This window comes from Lottia gigantea (genome assembly GCF_000327385.1).
Source record: "Lottia gigantea unplaced genomic scaffold LOTGIsca_44, whole genome shotgun sequence".
Lineage (NCBI taxonomy): Eukaryota > Metazoa > Mollusca > Gastropoda > Lottiidae > Lottia > Lottia gigantea.
Window position 1 is genome coordinate 1,697,065 of NW_008709540.1, and position 20,609 is coordinate 1,717,673.

Genomic DNA, 20,609 nt, shown 5'->3' on the forward strand with positions numbered 1-20,609 from the left:
GAATAGAAAGTAGAGGTGTTCTAATGACTTGGAAAAAATACCAGTTTGTCTCACATGTCTCACATTAATTCATAATTAGCTAAATTAGAAGAGAATTCCAATGAGTGACAGATCAAGAAAGGTCAAAAAGCCTTTTTTTTGTTTATCCAGACTGTCCATACATGAACATTAATGATTGGTTAAAACTCTTAGTTATATGTGAAAAGAACATAATGATATGATTAAGAATACATGATTATTCATTAGAAACACAAATTGATCAAACCCATCTTTAAATGCTCAAATTATTAATAAAATAGACCATTCATTGTCCAATTGAAATGTTATGTCCAAAAAATGTTCGGGATTCTCAAACATTTAAGCTGTTCTGTCAATCATGTCCGGAAAACAAGACAAATCAGCAGCCATGCTTTCTTTTGATGGCATTTCTTGATACAAATCAGTTTGGCGATTACAACTTACTTGATCACTGGTCAAGTATCCAGCATTCTCTACTTTTGTTTTAAAGGGACAGATGCACCATATTGTGGGTGTAGATTTGTGTCTTAAATATATGCAAATAGTCTTCAGAAGTACTAAAAAATGTACGAAAATCTCATATTTCCTTTAAAAATACTTCAAACTAGGAATTTCTCTTTCTGTTTCTCAATATGTCTTTTCTAATTATGGCCTAGTCTCAAGAAAAAAAGTGTCCTCTTTTTAACTTTGAAAGTTTCAAATTTCAACAGGGAGCTGAACATCATCACTGAGCTAAAAAATTTGTGTTTCTGAGTCTTAAGTATGATTGGTCAAAAAAATGGCGCAACTGTCCCTGTCATCTGTCATGAAATAATGAAATAATACAATGAAGTATGACAAAACATGTTTAAACTATTAATTTTCATAATCTCCAAACTTCTCAACAAGTTGTAAAATAAGGTTACTCTTAATCAGATTTCTCCAACGATCTTTACACTGTGGTCCAGTTTTAGCATTTCGTATGTCCAGCTTGATATTGGCCCATCTTCCTACTCCATGTTTTTTTACAGCATGGAATAAGTCTTCATCTTCTTCTTTTGTCCACTTCTTTCGACCACTAGAAGCTGTCACAAAACTCATATTGAATGACTCTTTAGCTTTATCAGAATATTGCCCATCTGGGGGTGGAGCTAGACTTTCACGTGAAGGTAAAAATTCAAATGTCTTTTTAGGGATTTTACTTGGTACTGAAAAAATAGGACATAAAATTAAGTAAAGTTTTCTACAGATATCCAAATGATGAACCTATGTCTGCAAAACATTGTTTTTTTTTTTGTTCCAAGCAAAATGGTTCAAATTAAACTCGTTTGAATTTAGAAACATTTAATTAAGAACAAACCGCGATCGCTCAGCGAGTTAGACTTTCCAGGGTTCAATCCCTGCATACGTCGAGATGATACCTGCGGATTTTTCAACCCGGGTTCCCCCTGTCAGTGATGAAGGAAAAGAGGGGATGACATGGAAAAAGCGTCTAGTCGTTTGGATGGGACAATAAACCAAGGCCCCGTGTGCTACAGGCTGTGCGCGTTAAAGATCCCTTGACATTTGGAAATCGAAAAAGAGCAGAATTTCCCTCATTTTACCCTGCATAGTAGCCTACATGGTGCAGAAAAGTAGGACATAAAACTCCGTTCATTTCATTTACATATAGCTCTGAAAAAATTTAGACGAAAATTTCCACTTACTTGGTTCAGGATCATAACTTTCATTATCGGAAGATGACTGGATAGGTTCATGTCGATTCGCTCGGTTTTTATTTTTACGATAAACAAACTTATTCAGACTGCTGAAAGAATAGCATACAAAATTTCTGTTTTAAATCTTCAATGGTTTCCAACCTTTTTCTGTCTATTATTCCTTTCAGCACCCCAGTCTCTTTAGAAATTCTTAATATTTCATAACTTTTGGTTAGGTTTTCTATGTAATATTTTTCACGTTGGAGAATATAGCTAGATTGAATAGAATGGCTTAGATTATAACTCTACAAAAACTATAAAGAACTTCATATTATGACACCTTGCTAGGAGAAGTAATATATACCCACTAACATAGATGTTTCCAAATAGTAACATATGCTAGAACCCATAACTCAAAATATTTTCTGATTTTGATGATTTTCAATAGTGTTTTTCCTTGATTGATAATGAACAATATTACCTTGTTACATCAAAATCTGTCAAGACTAGTGCTCTTGAGCACACTGTGGTGTAATACTGCCCACGTATTCTCGAACCGATCTTAGCGCTAGGATATCCTTATCTCCCGATATTGATTCTAGGACATCCTAGCGCTAAAATCGTTTCAAGAATACGTAGCCTGGTTATTTTGGTAATACTGGCCACAATTTCTCGAAACAATCATAGCGCTAGGATGTCTTAGGTTCTTATCTCTTAACATTGATTCTAGGACATCCTAGCACTAAAATCGTTTCGAGAATACGAACCTGGTTACTTTGATAATACTGGCCACAATTTCTCGAAACAATCATAGCGCTAAGATGTCTTAGGTTCTTATCTCTTAACATTGATTCTAGGACATCCTAGCACTAAAATCGTTTCGAGAATACGAACCTGGTTACTTTGGTAATACTGGCCACAATTTCTCGAAACAATCATAGCGCTAGGATGTCTTAGGTTCTTATCTCTTAACATTGATTCTAGGACATCCTAGCACTAAAATCGTTTCGAGAATACGAACCTGGTTACTTTGATAATACTGGCCACAATTTCTCGAAACAATCATAGCGCTAAGATGTCTTAGGTTCTTATCTCCTAACATTAATTCTAGGACATCCTAGCGCTAAAATTGTTTCAAGAATACGTAGCCTAGTTATTTTGGTATCTTAAATCTGATTGAACAGAAGCAAGAAATAATAAATCAATTAGAATATTCTGTATCAAGAAGACTCAAACCTAATTAATAAGAGCTGTAAGATACTAACTTTGTTTTTTCTGGACTAGAAGTTGGATTAATATTAATGTTGTTTTCTTTTGGTTTACCAATAGATCTGTAATAAAACTATATCAGTGTCTATGACTGACTTATTAACATTTCATTTCATCAAGCAATTCCTTAACTTACTAACTTATAACAAAGTAAAGAAACAATCTATAATTTTTACAAAGATAACAACTTAGGTTCACAAGGATCCTGCCAAAACCTTTTGGCATTGATAAATCCTGGAATGTCTATACCCATTTACAGCTGGGTCAACTGGAATAATCAGGACTTCTTCATCAGACGTTCACATCCATAGCGAGATTAGAACAAACAACAACCATTTGTTTCATGTAAACAAGCAAATGAGGTCATGTAGAGATTCCAACACTCTGACCCCATGTGCTACAACCTGTTCTCTTTATTGTTAAATTCATGTTCATGAGACAAGAAAAAGTCTGAATACAATAAAATGTTTCATGCATTCAACACAAAGTCCTATAGTCAGAGTACCTGTTTTAAATCACACAGTGTCAGTTACCTTCCATTATAATATATCTGTTCTGAACACTTCAGACATTAAAATAGGGTAATTTGCAGTCATTTTGTTATTTCTATATACAATTATTTAATGAGTAGAAATGACAATGTCACCTTTTACTAGGAGATTTTTGTTCAGGAGATTTTCTGGATGTAGACGACACTTCTTCATGGAAACTTTCACCTAAATAGAAATTGACTAGAGATTATCTCCTCTTCGAAATAAAAACCTGCTAAAAATGTCAGATTGGCAAAAAAAATTAATCAACATCTCTGCTCTGCACACAAAGTTAGTAATAACTTCCATTTAAAAAAAAAGGAGAGAGTAATATCAGTCAAATATATAACATACATGTAGGTTACACCAATATTCGAACATTTCTTGTAAATTTATGCAGGATTCTTTGAAAAATAAACAGATTTGATGCGATAAAGCCTTACATACCATTTTGTTTAGAAGGTTGACCAATGTTATTATTACTCTGATCTCCTGTTACTGTTTCTGATTCTTCTAACATCTCATTGATCTTCTAGAAAATAATACAGGATAGATTGTCTAAATATTTGCTATAAAACCCTTTAAAAGCACACTTCAAAATAGAATATATATTAAACTACCAGTTGAGAATTAAACGTTGGTCTCACTAGCATTATTTGTGTGTAAACACAGTTGATCATGTGACAAACTGAATAAAGTCATTTATGTATGTTTGTGGCGTGATCAACTGCGTTTACACACCAATAATGCTAGCGAGACTAACGTTTAATTCTCATATTTATATTCAGATACTTTTATTAACACAATTTTCACCTGTTTATATGATCCGTACCCTGAATTTGGCACAAATTTTAGATTGCATCATTGTTGTGCTTTGATGACTTCATAGTATCATGAAAAAAAATTGTAATTATAATGTAACTGATCAAATTATCACGTCTTTCTCTGATTATGGATTCAGACAGAGGGTTAAAGATATGAAAGTTAAGAAGCAAACCTCTTTATACATTTTATATATAAAATTAAACTATTTGAAGCCCAGGCTTGACTAGAATCTCACCTGTTCCCGTTGATGAGTTATTACTGGTAGATCTGTAATATCTGTATCTCGTATCTTACCATTATTCATCTTCAATAATTCACTAGGCTTAATAACTCGCTTCTCATTCTTATTTAAACTCATACGATGTTTACTGTACACCTCACAAATCTGTTACGAGAGTCAATAAACAAATTAAGAATTAGGGGCTTTGTTCTCCATATGTGACCCGACACCACAAATAAGTCTCATGGGGCAAAATGGAAGTATTAAGTTACATATACCATTGGAAAGAAGAAAGTTTAAATGATACCAAAATATATTCATTATCTCAAAAATTGACTGAATTATTACACTTTTTTTACAGATACTTTTCCCGCTCAAAATTCAGCTTAGAAGTTATGGTTATGAAGTCCCTAACAATCAATGTCTAATGATAATAAAAACAATAAACAGGGGTTGTTACTGCTTCCAAGATGAAAGAACTACAACTTCTATCCAAAATATATAAATACCCCACCTGACCTTTAGAGGTTGCAGCTCAAAATAAGTATGTGCGACAAGAGACTCATTTTATGGTGTCAGGTCATATATTTGAATTGAATAAAGCCAGACGTAACGCAATAATCTAATCATTTTATCAAATATCATCCAGCCCTTCTGAACCCAATTTCCCAAAAGACTGAGTACCCAAAATACACTTTGGCTGCTTGAAATGAGCTCTAATCCATTAAATACATTTAATTTGATCCTGTATTTGAGCCTCCCCTCCTAAACAGTACTGTAATATACGACTCACTAACCTACCTTTAACAAAACCACAAGACAATATTATGGAATATAACACACTTCTTTAATAAGGTTGGCCACATAACGTTTCAACACAATATACACGTGTCGTCATCAGATGTAATGGCAAGAGAATAAAACATAACAAAATATATACCAACAAGAAACACGGTTTTGTTATATGTGCTCCTCGCTTCTATATGTCGTTCAAATCTTATACCTACCTTTAACAAAAGTGGTTTATTCCAAGTTTTAGTCAAAGGTTCAAAAAACTCGACCATCTCATCCAGAAACTTGTCAAAACTATTTTCTATGACTAATTTATTATTCTTATTTCTGGATCGTAACATTGTTCTTAATTTAGCTGCCCAAGCCTAAAATGGTGAGAAGATTTTTTTTAAAATTGCATGGTGAATGCAGAATTGATTTTGTTACAAAAATTCAAAATAAATTGCATTTGCATGCCAATTGTTGTAAAATTATATTGTTATATTGTAGGTGAACTAAAACATTGCTAATATTAAGAAAGAAGTAGCATATCCATAATATTGTTTCTTTTTCATGTAATGTTCTATCTACTTTAATATGTCATGTCAAAGGTTATAAGTAGAAGTCATTGACATTGTTATTTTACCTTATCATAATCTGTTAAAATAGATGGTTCTTTATACTGTCTCTCAAACACATCTTCAGCCTTGGCAAAATCAGCCGCTTTATAACATGTCAATACAGACTGGAATAACAAAATCAGACACTTTATAACATGTCAATACAGACTGGAATAATAAAATCAGACACTTTATAACACGTCAATACAGACTGTAATAATAAAATCAGACACTTTATAACACGTCAATACAGACTACAATAATAAAATCAGACACTTTATAACTTGTCAATACAGACTGAAATAACAAAATCAGACACTTTATAACACGTCAATACAGACTGAAATAACAAAATCAGACACTTTATAACACGTCAATACAGACTGGAATAACAAAATCAGACACTTTATAACACGTCAATACAGACTGTAATAATAAAATCAGACACTTTATAACACGTCAATACAGACTGTAATAATAAAATCAGACACTTTATAACTTGTCAATACAGACTGAAATAACAAAATCAGACACTTTATAACACGTCAATACAGACTGAAATAACAAAATCAGACACTTTATAACACGTCAATACAGACTGAAATAACAAAATCAGACACTTTATAACACGTCAATACAGACTGAAATAACCAAAAATCAGACACTTTATAACACGTCAATACAGACTGTAATAATAAAATCAGACACTTTATAACTTGTCAATACAGACTGAAATAACAAAATCAGACACTTTATAACACGTCAATACAGACTGAAATAACAAAATCAGACACTTTATAACACGTCAATACAGACTGAAATAACAAAATCAGACACTTTATAACACGTCAATACAGACTGAAATAACAAAATCAGACACTTTATAGCACGTCAATACAGACTGGAATAACAAAATCAGACACTTTATAACACGTCTATACAGACTGTAATAATAAAATCAGACACTTTATAACACGTCAATACAGACTGTAATAATAAAATCAGACACTTTATAACTTGTCAATACAGACTGGAATAACAAAATCAGACACTTTATAACACGTCAATACAGACTGTAATAATAAAATCAGACACTTTATAACACATCAATACAGACTGGAATAACAAAATCAGACACTTTATAACACGTCAATACAGACTGGAATAACAAAATCAGACACTTTATAACACGTCAATACAGATTGGAATAACAAAATCAGACACTTAATAACACCTCAAATTTCATAATCGATTATATGTCAAAATTACATTTTCTCCACTATACATTACATAATCTCTTCCACATAGCTTCCCTTCAGCACATAACTTCCCCACGATTATTAATTGATTATTAATCAGTAGTCATACCTCTGGTAAGCTTATACATCTTATGCAATCTTTCACAATTTCATATTTCAAATCAAGTGAAATGTTGGATTAACTGGTGTTTCTAAAGAACAATTCAAGTACAAAATAAACGCTGTGATTTAAAAAGTATCATTACCTGTGCTTTGATCAGACTTCTATGATAGGAGCACTGTTTGGTTAGAGAATCATCAGACTTGAGAAATAATGACATGAATCTATCAAACAATGGAATTACTGTTTCTAAAACTGTCTTCTCATTCTCTTGTTCATTCTGATACAATGTGGTATAATCACTACCATCGGCTAGTCGACACATCAGCGTTAGAAAGTTTATTTTAGATGTTAACTGAGTGGATCTTAATGAAGGTAAACTCACTACACCTGCAAATAAAATAGAAATTAGTGCTTTTTGGGGGGCTATAGAAGTTTTATGTCCATAATTGGTATAAGCAATATTGTGCCAGTACTTATTTCATCTAAAAATATCAAAATTTTACAGAAAATCAATTGAAAATTAGGTTCAATTAATAAGATTGAAATGGTTGTTCATTTTCTGTCTACTATAACTGGTTTTCACCATATTGTCTGATGTAATGAACAAATGTAAAGTGCAATGCCATGCTAAGTGAAATGAGAAAACTTTGTGAGCAATAAATTTTGGACATTGACAATATTCCCTCTAAACTTTCTAAGTTTCCTTTAGTTGCCTACATATGTAATTGTATAGAGCAGGCTAATAAATAGACTCAAAAATTTCCATCAATAAATTTCCAATAGAGGAAAATTATCTCCCTTTACAAAAGCTGTCAAGAGATGTACAGTCACGCAAATTTATGCTCCACGATTTGATTTTTACCAGCGGGGTTGTTAATTCATAAACAACAGTGCCGATTGAATTTGTCATTCATATTAGGTCTAAGCCTATACGATTCGGTCATTTGAACCTTTCAGTTTATTTCAATTTTCATATTTCATATTTGAACTTTTTTTCCAATTCTTGGCATTCTCAATTTAGGGGTCATGTAGACTGGTTAGGAAATCTGAAGCAAGGACAAACCCTGGATAAGATCTCTTGTGTTGACAATATCCACTTTTTTGGTTGACTGAAATTGTTTCCACACAATTTCACAAACATATTCAACCATCCACGTATTTGCAATTTCTTCTGCCGCCATTTTGGTAGACTTGAACAGCCTTGTCTTAAAACTTCTCACCATTTCTCTTGTACGTCCTGTAAAACGAGTCTTTTCTTTAGCGCGGATAGACTAAACACCAAAATGAGGCAAATATTCCATAACCTTACCATAATATCGTATCATAATAACAGATGCGCTTGTCTATTAAGATTAAAATAGCTTCTAAGTAAAGTTTGGACTAGCATAAGAAAATTAATCTGCAATTTATTTCAAGATAAGACCACTATGATAGTCTGCGAACGTCAAAGACAACTTATTATGCCGCTATCCTAACAAATATTCATATAGACTAGTCGGTGACGTTTTTTATGAATCATTAGGTTTAAAAATGAAATGAATGGAGTTTTACGTCCTACTTTTCTGCATCATGTGGGGTGGTGACGACGGACAACGCCATGCAGGGTGCAATGAGGGACATTTTTCTAGGGCAGCGGCATTGCCCTGCTCTTTTTCGATTTCCAATTGTCCGGGATCTTTAACGTGCACAGCCTGTAGCACACGGGGCCTCAGTTTTTTGTCCCATTCGAACGACTAGACGCCTTTTCCATGTCAGCCCCCATCTCTGCGAGAAATCGTTTTAATTTTGCCTTTGTATGTGCAGTACGTGTGTGCACACACACTAGAGTCCATCGCTAGAAATAACCTCCATGTAACTATGTTACATATGTTGTATGTCCTATGGTGAACAGTCGAAGTGGGAAATGATCAAAAGGTGAAATATATATTTCTGGGTTTAACATATTTTCTATGTTTATATTTAGATGACCACCTTGAACCGACTTTCACCCCACACAGCAGGGTCCAGACGTTCTACTTGTATTTCCTACTTTTAGTTTTGAATTTGAAGAAAATATTTTGTATATTAATTAATATTTCTAAATGTGTCAAAATCATTTTTAGAATCTTACCTACTGTTATAAATCAGCATTGACTAAATCTTCCATTTAAAATTGTTAAGAATTTACAAATGACTAATTTGACTAAATATGATTTTACTATTACATCTAATGCTATGAAATAATCAAAAATATGATATTATAACAAACTCTCACTTAGGTAAAAATAAGAAAATATTTTAGTGCCACGACCTTTACTTCAGGGGCGTTTTAATGCCGCCACCCCCTTCAATCCCCAGTAAAACAATTAGGCAGTTCTTAAATGCCTAGTACTATTGCCCCCATTGACAACCATGTGACCCCCAATCGGCCCCTCCAGCTTTGATTTCAAGAATAGATTTTTCAAACCCGTTCACCCAAATTCCAAAAAAACCTCAATAATGGGGATTGGTGTCTTTTGTCTGCAACTCAACAATTGTGAATAGTGTGACGGTTAACAGTATTTAAAGTTTGTATCTTAAATAATGCAAAAACACGTTTGAATAAATTTACTAAACCACAATAACAATAATAGTCTATTTGTATAACCTAACACTGAATCACCCAATATTTAATATAATTCTTAATACAAATAAATATTCAAATAGGGATGGCCTCGTCTTACTATTGACAACACACACAATGAATATATACAGACACTATCTTGCCAAGGGAGAAGCGCTGTTGTACGGTGGGAGGGGGTTTGAGTATCGGTACCCCCCCTCCCCATGTAACACCCGCCCCCCTCACGCACACCCCCTCACACACACACAAACTCCCCAATTGCAAATCAAGCTACTATAATCTTATACCCAGATTCTCCCCCCCTTTGACCACCCAACGAATAATGACCAACTATCCCAATATCCCCTACACAAAGACTGAATTTTGAAACAATAGCAGACGAACTTAATATCGTTTCCTTCTTGATCTTTATGCAGTTCCGCATAAAAAAATGTCGATTGTTTAGACGTCTCAAGGAAATAAGTGAACGAATGATAAAAATATTCGACAAATAAAAAGATGCTCTTGTAAAATATTTGGTTTCATTGAAATAGTCTATTTTCATTCATTTATTCAAGCAAAACAAATCAAAAGACTTAACAAAAAGTAATCATGATAGGAAAATATGTAAATTGTAACCTTGTAATGTAACTTATGTCTCTTAAATACTGTAGTCCATTTACTTCGTGACCATATTACTATGACCTATTTACCTTGTGACCAAATTACTGTGACCAATTTACCTTGTGACCGTATGACTATAGCCTTTTACACTGTGATCTACTACCTTGTGACCATATTACTGTCTGTAACCAATTTACCTTGTGACCGTATAATGTTACTGTGACCAATTCATCTTTGACAAATTACCGTGGCCAATTTTCTTTGTGACCATATTACTGTTACCTTGGGACCATATAACCTTGGGAATGTGACAAATTCACCGTGTGGTCATATTACTGACCAATTACTGTTGGCTTGTGACCATATTATTGTGACCAATTTACCTTGTGACCATATCACTGATCACTGTGACCAATTTACCTTGTGACCATATCACTGATCACTGTGACCAATTTACCTTGTGACCATATCACTGATCACTGTGACCAATTTACCTTGTGACCATATCACTGATCACTGTGACCAATTTACCTTGTGACCATATCACTGATCACTGTGACCAATTTACCTTGTGACCATATAATTGCGGCAATTTACCTTGACCAATTTACTCTTTGACCACACTAGCGTGACCAATTTACCTTGTGACTATGTAACTGTGACCAATTTACCTTGTGACCATATAATTGCGGCAATTCACCTTGACCAATTTTCTATTTGACCCTACTAGTGTGACCAATTTACCTTACCATATCACAGTGACCAATTTACTGGAGCAAACATTACTGTGACCAATTTATCTTGTTACTTAAGAATCCATTTCACGTGACTAATTTTCTGTTCTGTGGCCCCTTTGTATATTGGTGAATTTTCTTTAAATTGTGGTTTATTAAATTCACGTTTAAAGTTCGAATTCATATTTTGTACTAACTGGTGACATGTTTACAAATATCAACGATATAGGTCTATAGTTCATGTCATGCTTTTCTAACATTGGTTCAAATGTTAATTAACTTGTAAAACCATTGAGTAAATATTATATAGTGTTAAACTTTCAAATCCACATTTTATACATAGACCAAAACTTCTCTTATAAACCGACTCGGTCCGAATGTATTCTTAACCCCAGAAGATCTCTGTTCCAGCAGAGCTATCATTCGACAATCCTCGGCACTTTTCGTAAACCCGAATCTGTTGAAGAGCCTCAGCCGAACTTTCACGGTAGAGGGTTTACGGAGCCCGATTGTTGACTTTTAACTATTACAGGTAGACTTAAATGACAGTTAGATGTGGATAAATATAAAATGTTTATTTACTTAACACTGTTTTTTCCAATTTAAAGTCACCACTTCTAGAAACTTCAAATTTCAACCAATCAAAAATTAAACGACGAAACTCCAAACATGACGGATTCTATCAGCTCCAATACTGTACGGATTCTAAAATTAAAGGGCTATTTTGGTAGATTTTGAGCTATTGTGTTTTTTCTTACATTACTTAACGAACAAAATACTTCGGATTATGTTAAAGGTAGGGCAAATGGTCGATTTAATTTATGCGATATTGTATATTTATCACTATAGAATAATAAACTCATTGTTGCTGTTGGACAGTGGAAACAAAGGGAAACATTCGTCTAAAATCCAACAGAAGTTTCAGTTGAACATCTCTATGATTAGTGCTCGCTTGTGTAAAACTAGATGAAAGTTTCCCTTTAACAGTTCTTGAATAGTTATTTCAAAATCATTGATTTTTTTATCTTCATTGAAGCTATATATAAACCAATTCGGCGCTTTGTTAACATTTTGATATTTGATATGTACATTGCTGGATCTAAAGTGATATTTAAATGTGTACATCATTTTATGCGTTATATTATTCTTATTTCCTGTTAACCTGTTTCAATGGCGACTGCAGTGTAGGATATCTTCAGTGACACTGTTGGAAACTGGAAATAACTCACGGATTTCGACGATTTCGATTAAAAAAGACCCTGAAATTTGAAGAAATCTGAAATCTTTTTTTTTCGAAATTTTTAACGATTTTGATCAGTGTGTATTAAACGAAAGTTTTTACCAAAATTTTTGTGATTAAAGAAGTTTGAAGTTTAAAATTCAAAATGTTGGTTAAGATATTAACTATAGTAATAACAATCCTGACAGGAGGTGAGTTAAATCTATCTATATACATTAGAGTGTTTTTCATGTAATTTCGAACCTTTGCCTATTTCAATGTACAGGGCGGTATTCTTTTCCTTTTAGTAAATAATTCTTCTGGTCGAATTTCAGTCAAATCCGTCGACGTTTACAAATTGCCTAACGAATCTAAAGTTGGACTATTAAGAATAGAAACCTCAGACGCCAAACAACCAGTTACAAGTCACGTTTTCCAGTAACATTTTCTCTCGGTTTCAAGATTTCGATATAAGTAAGATGATCCCGGTGTTATTTGGAAGCCATAAGACTTATGGTAAGACCTTTTTCAGCGAGGCACAGAATCATCCATGTGATGATTATGCTGAAAATACGGGTGTTCAGAAATCTGTTTGAATTGGACTCTCATACGTCTAGCTGACAACAAAACGTCTAAACTGGTACCCTGTCGTGTTCGCTTATCTTCGTTGCGAAGCTTTAGATGAAATGGGGGACCAGTTTACAAAACGTCCAACAACAAAAATTGTGTCTGTGTATTTGTCGTGAAGGTTAATATACGTCACTGGTAAAATGATTCAGCCATACCTGCCTCTTTAAATGACCTCAAATTGATGATCGAAAAATATCTCAAATGAGAATAAAGGACTACTCTTTTTCACTCTGGTACTTGCACTGTTCGACAGAGATTTGGTAAGTTATGAAAGAGCCAATAAAGTGTGTAATACAGGGTCAGATGATCCAACTAACCGGACTGACAATCTTGCAGATAGAAAACTGGTCAACTTCTTTAAAACTGCCCGGAACGCTTTTTAACTGTCCTTCGGCCTTCATGCCTGTTGATCCAAAAGAATTGGCTAATAAAAAGAAACAGTTGCAACACTGAGACTTATGTATTTTGTAATATTTTAAAGCTTTCGACACATTGAATAGTTTTGGCAACGTTCTACCTCCATACACACCTTGATTATATAAAAAAAAGAATATTTGAAAACAGTTTAAGAACGCGTCATTATGTCAAAGTATTGTGTAAAAATTGCAAACCTGTTAAGATAAATATCGTTTTTTCTCAAGTGTTAACTCTGTCATCGGAACTAAGAACTACAGGAGTTATGATACGCTATATGCCACTTTCATAATATATTATGCATCAAAAGTTTGACACGTTGTAGCGGGAAAAAGATGATAAATAAGATAATTATTCAGGCGTCGGACATATTGAATCCAGAGTGAGGCTCATAACGCAAACCTCGAGTTGAAAAGGTAACGTTATGTCACTGCATAAAATTGTCACCTTGTCGTCTTCAAGCTCCCTTCTTCAATCCAACTAACTCAAAACTTATAATTATTTTACATCATTTATTTTGGAATTGATTAAATGATTTAATGATAGGAGTATTAAAGGGATTGTAAAGAGGTTTACTAAATTGTGTATCGCGGACACCACAGATGTCTGATTGAAAATTGGAATGATGCAAATTGATACTTTGAGCGACCCCGATACACATAAAAAGTAAGAAACCTCTTTACAATCCATTTAAGACAATTTATGCATATTCATCATTTTAATAGAGATATTTCTGATTTATTTTCAGTTGATGGATTTGGATCCGGAGCTCCGTTTGGATTATGTCTGACAATGTATCCACACCACAGAGGCACCCATCATCAGACCACACCCTCGCCCTTTAAAATACACGTTAGTAAAGCCACATATAGCCCCAGTGAGGAGCTGACAGGTAAGTTTGGTCAAGTTTCTTTCTTATTTTGTAAAAATATAATTCTGGAAAATCATTACTCTCTGTGACTGGGAACGAAATATGAGGTTCCTTTTCAAATCGGTGGTACTTTAAAGAAACGGGTTTTAGGTATATTGAGTTATATATAAATCGCAAGGAAAAACCTCCGCCGAAAACAGATGACGGTACAAATTTTAGCAGGCCTGTAACTAGTTACAAGGGGATCGGTCGCAATTGCACATGGGGAGGGGGGATGGGGGGGGGGGGGGTATCTGATAGAGACTGATTTCGGCTTCAATTGAGAATTTGTTCGAATTTTGCAGGGGGGAGGGGCGAATATAGCTCTAGGTAGGGCACCGCCCCCTCCTTACCAAAACCCCCCCCCCCCCCCCCTCGGTTAGGTGACCATGCAAATTTGACTTTCTGTAAGATTCTGAAATATGTGGCATGCAATGACCAATTTTATAGGGATGAGCTAGGTAGCACACTTAATCAATATCTTTTGATGAATCGATTTAAGTGAATGAGGAATCTGGGCTGAATACGATGCTCATCTGTATTTTCTGATTGATTTTCCAGCTGTAATTAAAGCAGACGATGATATGACATTTAAAGGTGTAGAGATGAGAGTCCATCGTGTATCGGGTAATACTGAGGAAATACTGGGAGAATTCACAGAGTACCCCAAAGATAAATTACAAACACAGAACTGTTACTTTGGTAAAAATGTAAGTAGTCTTATTCAATCATAAAACATCGTAACCTAAAGATTGTGAGTAGCACAGCGAGAACCAGGAGTTCGGGGTTATAAAAGATGAGCATGGCCTCACCCTTGGTTTGAGAAAGAACCGCCCGTCACTGGTATTGGTCAGAAAGGCTGACGAGAAAAACGTCTGACCATTCAGTTGTGCCCAAATGCCGTTTAAGATCCCTGACTACAAAAAGAATTTGCCGAGGTTGCTCCGTCTGCAAAAGTTTCCCCATGCTCTCTTTGTCCGTTTCCATTGGCTAATATGCTTTCAAATCGAAACTACACCAGGTGGCAATCTTATATTAAGTGATTAAGATGACTAGATGTCGAATTATACTGATTTTTCTGAATGTCGGGACTACTGATTAGTGTCGTAATTTGCCATTCACAGAATGTCAAGTTTTTTAAACTCACGTAAGAATGAAATCAATCGGGACCGGAAATTGATGTCTGATTACGCAGAATGTCGGAATACTCAGATATCGGATAACACACAGTACACTGTATCCATTTTTTTAATATTGAAATATCATCCTTTTACAGAACCTGATTACTCACAGCAACAATAAAACAGTAACCAATTTAACTATTAAATGGAAAGCACCACCAGATAATGTTGGCAACATTCTCTTTACGTAAGTCTGGCATAGTAATTTATCCGATTCTTCACAGGGCCTTTGGAGAAGTATATAGGGGCGCCTTAAAAGGTTAAAAGAGGTTATAAATCTTTTTCATGTGTATCGGGGCCATTTTCCCTCAGATGTCCGTGATTCCTGATATTCAGCTAAAATTTAATGTCAAAATTCACAAAAGCTTAAATTGCATGACCCACAGAATTGACTGAACATATTGCAGATTTCTCATTTGTAGTTACCCAGTTGTAAATGGGTAAAGATAATCCGGAAAATATCATTAAGATTTAGCCAAGGACCAGCCCATGGTAGGATCATCGTAATCCGAAGTTCTCCTTGTACAAAATTGTTATTCTTTCTTTCTTGAAACGGGATCTAATATTTATCTAAAAAAGCTTTTTATTAATTTAGAGCGACAGTGGTCCATAACTTTACTACTTTCTGGCATGATATAGAAACAGTGATCCAGCCCAATCATTCTGTAGCTGTTACACCGGCTCAATTTCAGGTCAGAATTTCTTTTTTCTTTACATAGGGATCTGAGATCTGAGACGAAGAACGGTTTTGTTCATGTTCCGGTTGTAATGTCTTAACGGTACGATGATAATGATCATCTAGCAACGGTACGATGATAATGATCATCTAGCAACGGTACGATGATAATGATCATCTAGCAACGGTACGATGATAATGATCATCTAGCAACGGTACGATGATAATGATCATCTAGCAACAGTGAATGATAATGATCATCTAGTAACGTACGATGATAATGATCATCTAGCAACGTTACGATGATATTGATCATCTAGCTGATCATCTAGCAACGGTACGATAATAATGATCATCTAGTCGTTGCTCTCACAACTCCCTCGATAGTTGTCTCTGAAAATTACCCTCATTGTACACTGCACTACTTTCCTTTGTCTCGTAGAAAAAAAAACAGATTACCAGTAATTATGTTTCCAATGTTTCTGGTTTATTGCAGTTGCCGAACTACACTTCCATATTTACTCAAATTTCATGGGAGACTTGTGGGAAGTCAAAAGGCTGTTTCTTTCACCCACCATCTTGTTCAGGTCCAGACTGTACCATTGGGGTATCGTACAAAATGAATCCAGATTCAACCTATTCGTTTGAAATGGTTGGACCGTCTACTCATGGAGAGGGTTGGATCGGAGTCGGGTTTTCAAAAGATAAAAAGATGGTAAGACTAAACTAGTTTTATATTTTACATATTCTTGGCCTAGGTTGGAAATGAAATGAAATGAATGGAGTTTTACGTCCTATTTTCTGCACCATGAGGGCTAATGAAGACGGGCAACGCTATGTATGATGCAATAAGGCAAAAATTGGACTGGACAGCGATATCAGCCTGCTATCTTTTCGATTTCCTACTGTCGAGGGATCTTGAACGTGCATAGCCTGTAGCATATGGGGCCTCGGTTTGTTGTCCCATGTCGGCTCCTCTTACCTGCATCACTGACAGGGTCAGTCTATCTCACTGAACCACCGCGGCCGCCTAGCCTAAGTTAGAGGAGAACATGAACAATCTTGCGAATCATCTAGTACCACTCTGTGACTTTGGTTCTTAACTTTTTGGAAACTTCATGTTGATGATAACGCATGTAAAGTTAATTTGGATTTACTGGATGCATTTTGGAGTTACATGTATTAGATGTGACCTTGTATATATCTATTCATACTGATTGATATCTTCACAATGTTTTTACGAACTTCTTCTTATAGCTTGACTGCAATAGCTACTATTCTTGTATCATGGATATACCTCTGATTGGTTGTATTCGCCGGCGTACGATGCAATCAGATCGCTGCATTCAAAAACTTCTGTGATACTAGAAAGGTGGCTTTTGTAGTCAAGGTATGAGAAGATGTTCATAATAGCTGTGACATTGTGAAGATGGTTGATTGAGGTTGGGTTTGAAAATAGCAGCACTGAGTCGAATTTCTTCACTATACAGAGCCTTCTAAGATAAAGACGCTCCAGGTAATAAATGTCCTCCGATGTTATACTATTTGCAGGGTGAGGACCTAGCTTTCCTGTGTACCACTGGTCCTGATAATGTGGAGGTTCAGTACACCTATAACCCTGATGTATGGAATGTTCGACAATACACGGTAAGTCGTCCAAACTCAATCTAAAAATATGTCTCGAATGATAAATGATTATGTAGATTTAAAGGGATTGTTTTCTAAAATTTTGATGTGTATCGTGGAAATTGATATCATCAATTTGCACCATTCCAAATTTTAATCCGCCGTCTGTGGTTCTGCAATTTCACTAAAACTAAGCGTTTTATGACGTCACTAATCGAAAAGTTTGATTTTGCATATTATACAATTAGTGATGTCATAAAACACTTGGTTTCATTTCATTTCTTCGCTGCATTGTAACACATTATGTCCTAATCCACGAGCGTGTAAAACGATTTAATTAGAACTATCAATCATGTGACCCAATAATATTTTTTGCCGAAGAAACTAACCAGAAAAAGTAAATGCATAACGTCTTCAAATTGAGTAAGAATAAATGTATTTAAGAAATGTAGAAGTCACACGATGATGATGATGATGACACACTAAAATGTTCCGATTGAGAATTAGAACAAAAATTGAAATTTTCATACATTTATCGCTAATACCATTTGTCCAATTCTTTTCATTGATATTGATCATTCTGTTTTTGATGCAGTACAATATTTTCAAAATGGTCTTGTTTCTAAAATTCCAGTAGAACTTCGCTTTTACGCCTTCACATATACATGTACATGTATTAACAATACTAGGCTTAATGCAGCCTCTGATAACCAGATAACTATTTGGACAGATGTCAAAATATCCACCAGAGACTGGCACAGAGGAAGATGTTTCGGACTACCATACACCATATTTCTTTCAGCAAAATTTTACAAATGTCGAAACCAAAAAAGAAGATGGTCGATTATTTTGTCGCTTCACCCAAAGTTCTTTGCCGAGATTTGACGATAATGGTGCTGTGAACTTTAACCTTACAGAGAAATGGTATTTATTTTTAGCTTATGGTGGGACGCTTCCACGTAAGTATATATCGACATTTTTAAAGCGATGAACAGAGAGCATACATACAAGTGCACGGTTAAAAGGGGACAAGGTTAAAGAAATATAGATCCATTATTCATTCGAATTCACAATCATAAATGTCAGTAAGTAATTTGCACGTGCTTTTCATCTAAACTAGAATATTGTTACATTCATGCTTTCATGAAATTGTTCAACCAACATACTTCACTATGCTTTCCAAAGTCGTTTACAGTGGTTTGATACTTTTTACTTATATTACCATTTCGTCGATCTTGGTTCAAAAATTAAATGCAATGAATGGAGTTTTACGCACTACTTTTCTGCACCATGTGGGTTAATGAAGACGGGAAACGCCATTCAGGGTGCAATGAGGGTAATTTTGCCAGGACAGTGGCATTAGCCTGCTCTTTTTTTAATTTCCAACTTGTCTAGGGATCTTCAAAGTCTACAATCTGTAGCACACGGGGCCTCACCGGGCGTTCTGCAGAGAGTGGAACAAAGAGAAGCGAAATATCTGAAGCTGCATTTTAGTCAGATCATTCAGATCTTTTCACAGTTACACATTATATATACCACCAAGATATTAAAAACTATTATGAACCTCCATCTTGTACATAGCAGTCAAGGTATAAGATGAAGTTCAGAATAGCTTGACATTGTGAAGATGGATACAGTGCTGATAATCCAAAATACACATATTGTTCATTATAGGCACAAATATCATCTTGGTTTGGACTCTTTTATTATATAAGACCGAAACATCTGCCTTTATTCCAGCCTCTGATAGATGTTTTGATAATTGTCCGATGTCGACTACTTCAGACGATAACTGTCAAAACGTCTATCAGAGGCAGATGTTTCGGACTATTATTATATTTTCAGATATGTCAGAAGCTGAGAAGCATGCTGATTACCCTGCTATAAGTTATACTAAGATTAGTCTGGGTTCTCTGGCAGTAGTTACTACTGATACAGTATCTGTCAGTATCAAACATCTACCATCAGTCTTCTCTCTGTTTTTTGTTATGTTTATATCTTTATCAGTCTATTAATAATATTAATTTTATAACATCTGATGTTCAGCCTTTCTATGGATAATAAGGTGTAGGGCTGTTGTTATACCATTTTGTCCTTATGTTAAATACTAAGAAATTTGAAAGTGGGGAGGGGGTACGCCACTGGTGTTCAAGTCGTCCCAGCCACCAAACTCATTGAAATTGGGTCTACTTTGGCGAGGTCCAGCTTGAGAGACAGGAAGAACCAACGACAATGTTGTGCACGACTACCAACAGAAGGTTCGCGTAGATTTTTAAATAGTTTTTATTGTTCTTCCACACCCATACTCTTTATAATGCTTTAGGGAAGGGTTTGTAGGGTTTGCTAGGTGGCCTGTAACTAGTTGAAGCCCCTTGACTTCCGAACCGAGGAAATAAAAATCAGCGTTAGGAACCAATAAACCAAACATAATTCCGAAAACATAAAAAGTATATTCGTATTAAAAGTTTATATAAAATGTCTAGTATTATAGCTTCATAAACATCACATGTTAATTTGAACACAAAAACAAACTCGATCTTTATAAGATCTCACATTAAACATTTGACTATATACATGTAACTAAACATTCCTAAACAATATTCCTACTTAATGTCTCAAACAGGGTTCAGTTCGACCTTGCATCTTATCATAAGACCAAAAAGAAAATTGCAGAGTTGTTCGATACAACATTAACCAGTCAGTGGCGGAGACAGGTTTACGTC

General features: G+C 34.9%; 2 protein-coding genes across 2 annotated transcripts; one reads left to right on the plus strand and one right to left on the minus strand.

Annotated features, from left to right (window-relative positions):
• Nucleotides 1-873: 873 nt before the first annotated feature.
• On the minus strand, nucleotides 874-8,472 carry LOTGIDRAFT_164310 (hypothetical protein; the record flags this gene model as incomplete). The annotated part of the gene is made up of 10 exons (XM_009060805.1): nucleotides 874-1,205; nucleotides 1,704-1,804; nucleotides 2,960-3,025; nucleotides 3,610-3,679; nucleotides 3,941-4,025; nucleotides 4,554-4,703; nucleotides 5,546-5,695; nucleotides 5,956-6,054; nucleotides 7,434-7,678; nucleotides 8,355-8,472. 10 exons carry the CDS (start codon nucleotides 8,470-8,472, stop codon nucleotides 874-876), a joined length of 1,416 nt encoding a protein of 471 aa, XP_009059053.1.
• A 3,850-nt stretch (nucleotides 8,473-12,322) lies between these two features.
• Nucleotides 12,323-19,916, plus strand: LOTGIDRAFT_233861 (hypothetical protein). The gene is made up of 9 exons (XM_009060806.1): nucleotides 12,323-12,661; nucleotides 14,242-14,385; nucleotides 14,965-15,113; nucleotides 15,680-15,771; nucleotides 16,180-16,276; nucleotides 16,757-16,975; nucleotides 17,812-17,907; nucleotides 18,689-18,845; nucleotides 19,732-19,916. Exons 1-9 carry the CDS (start codon nucleotides 12,616-12,618, stop codon nucleotides 19,899-19,901), a joined length of 1,170 nt encoding a protein of 389 aa, XP_009059054.1. The 5' UTR covers nucleotides 12,323-12,615; the 3' UTR covers nucleotides 19,902-19,916.
• The last annotated feature ends 693 nt before the right edge of the window (nucleotides 19,917-20,609 follow it).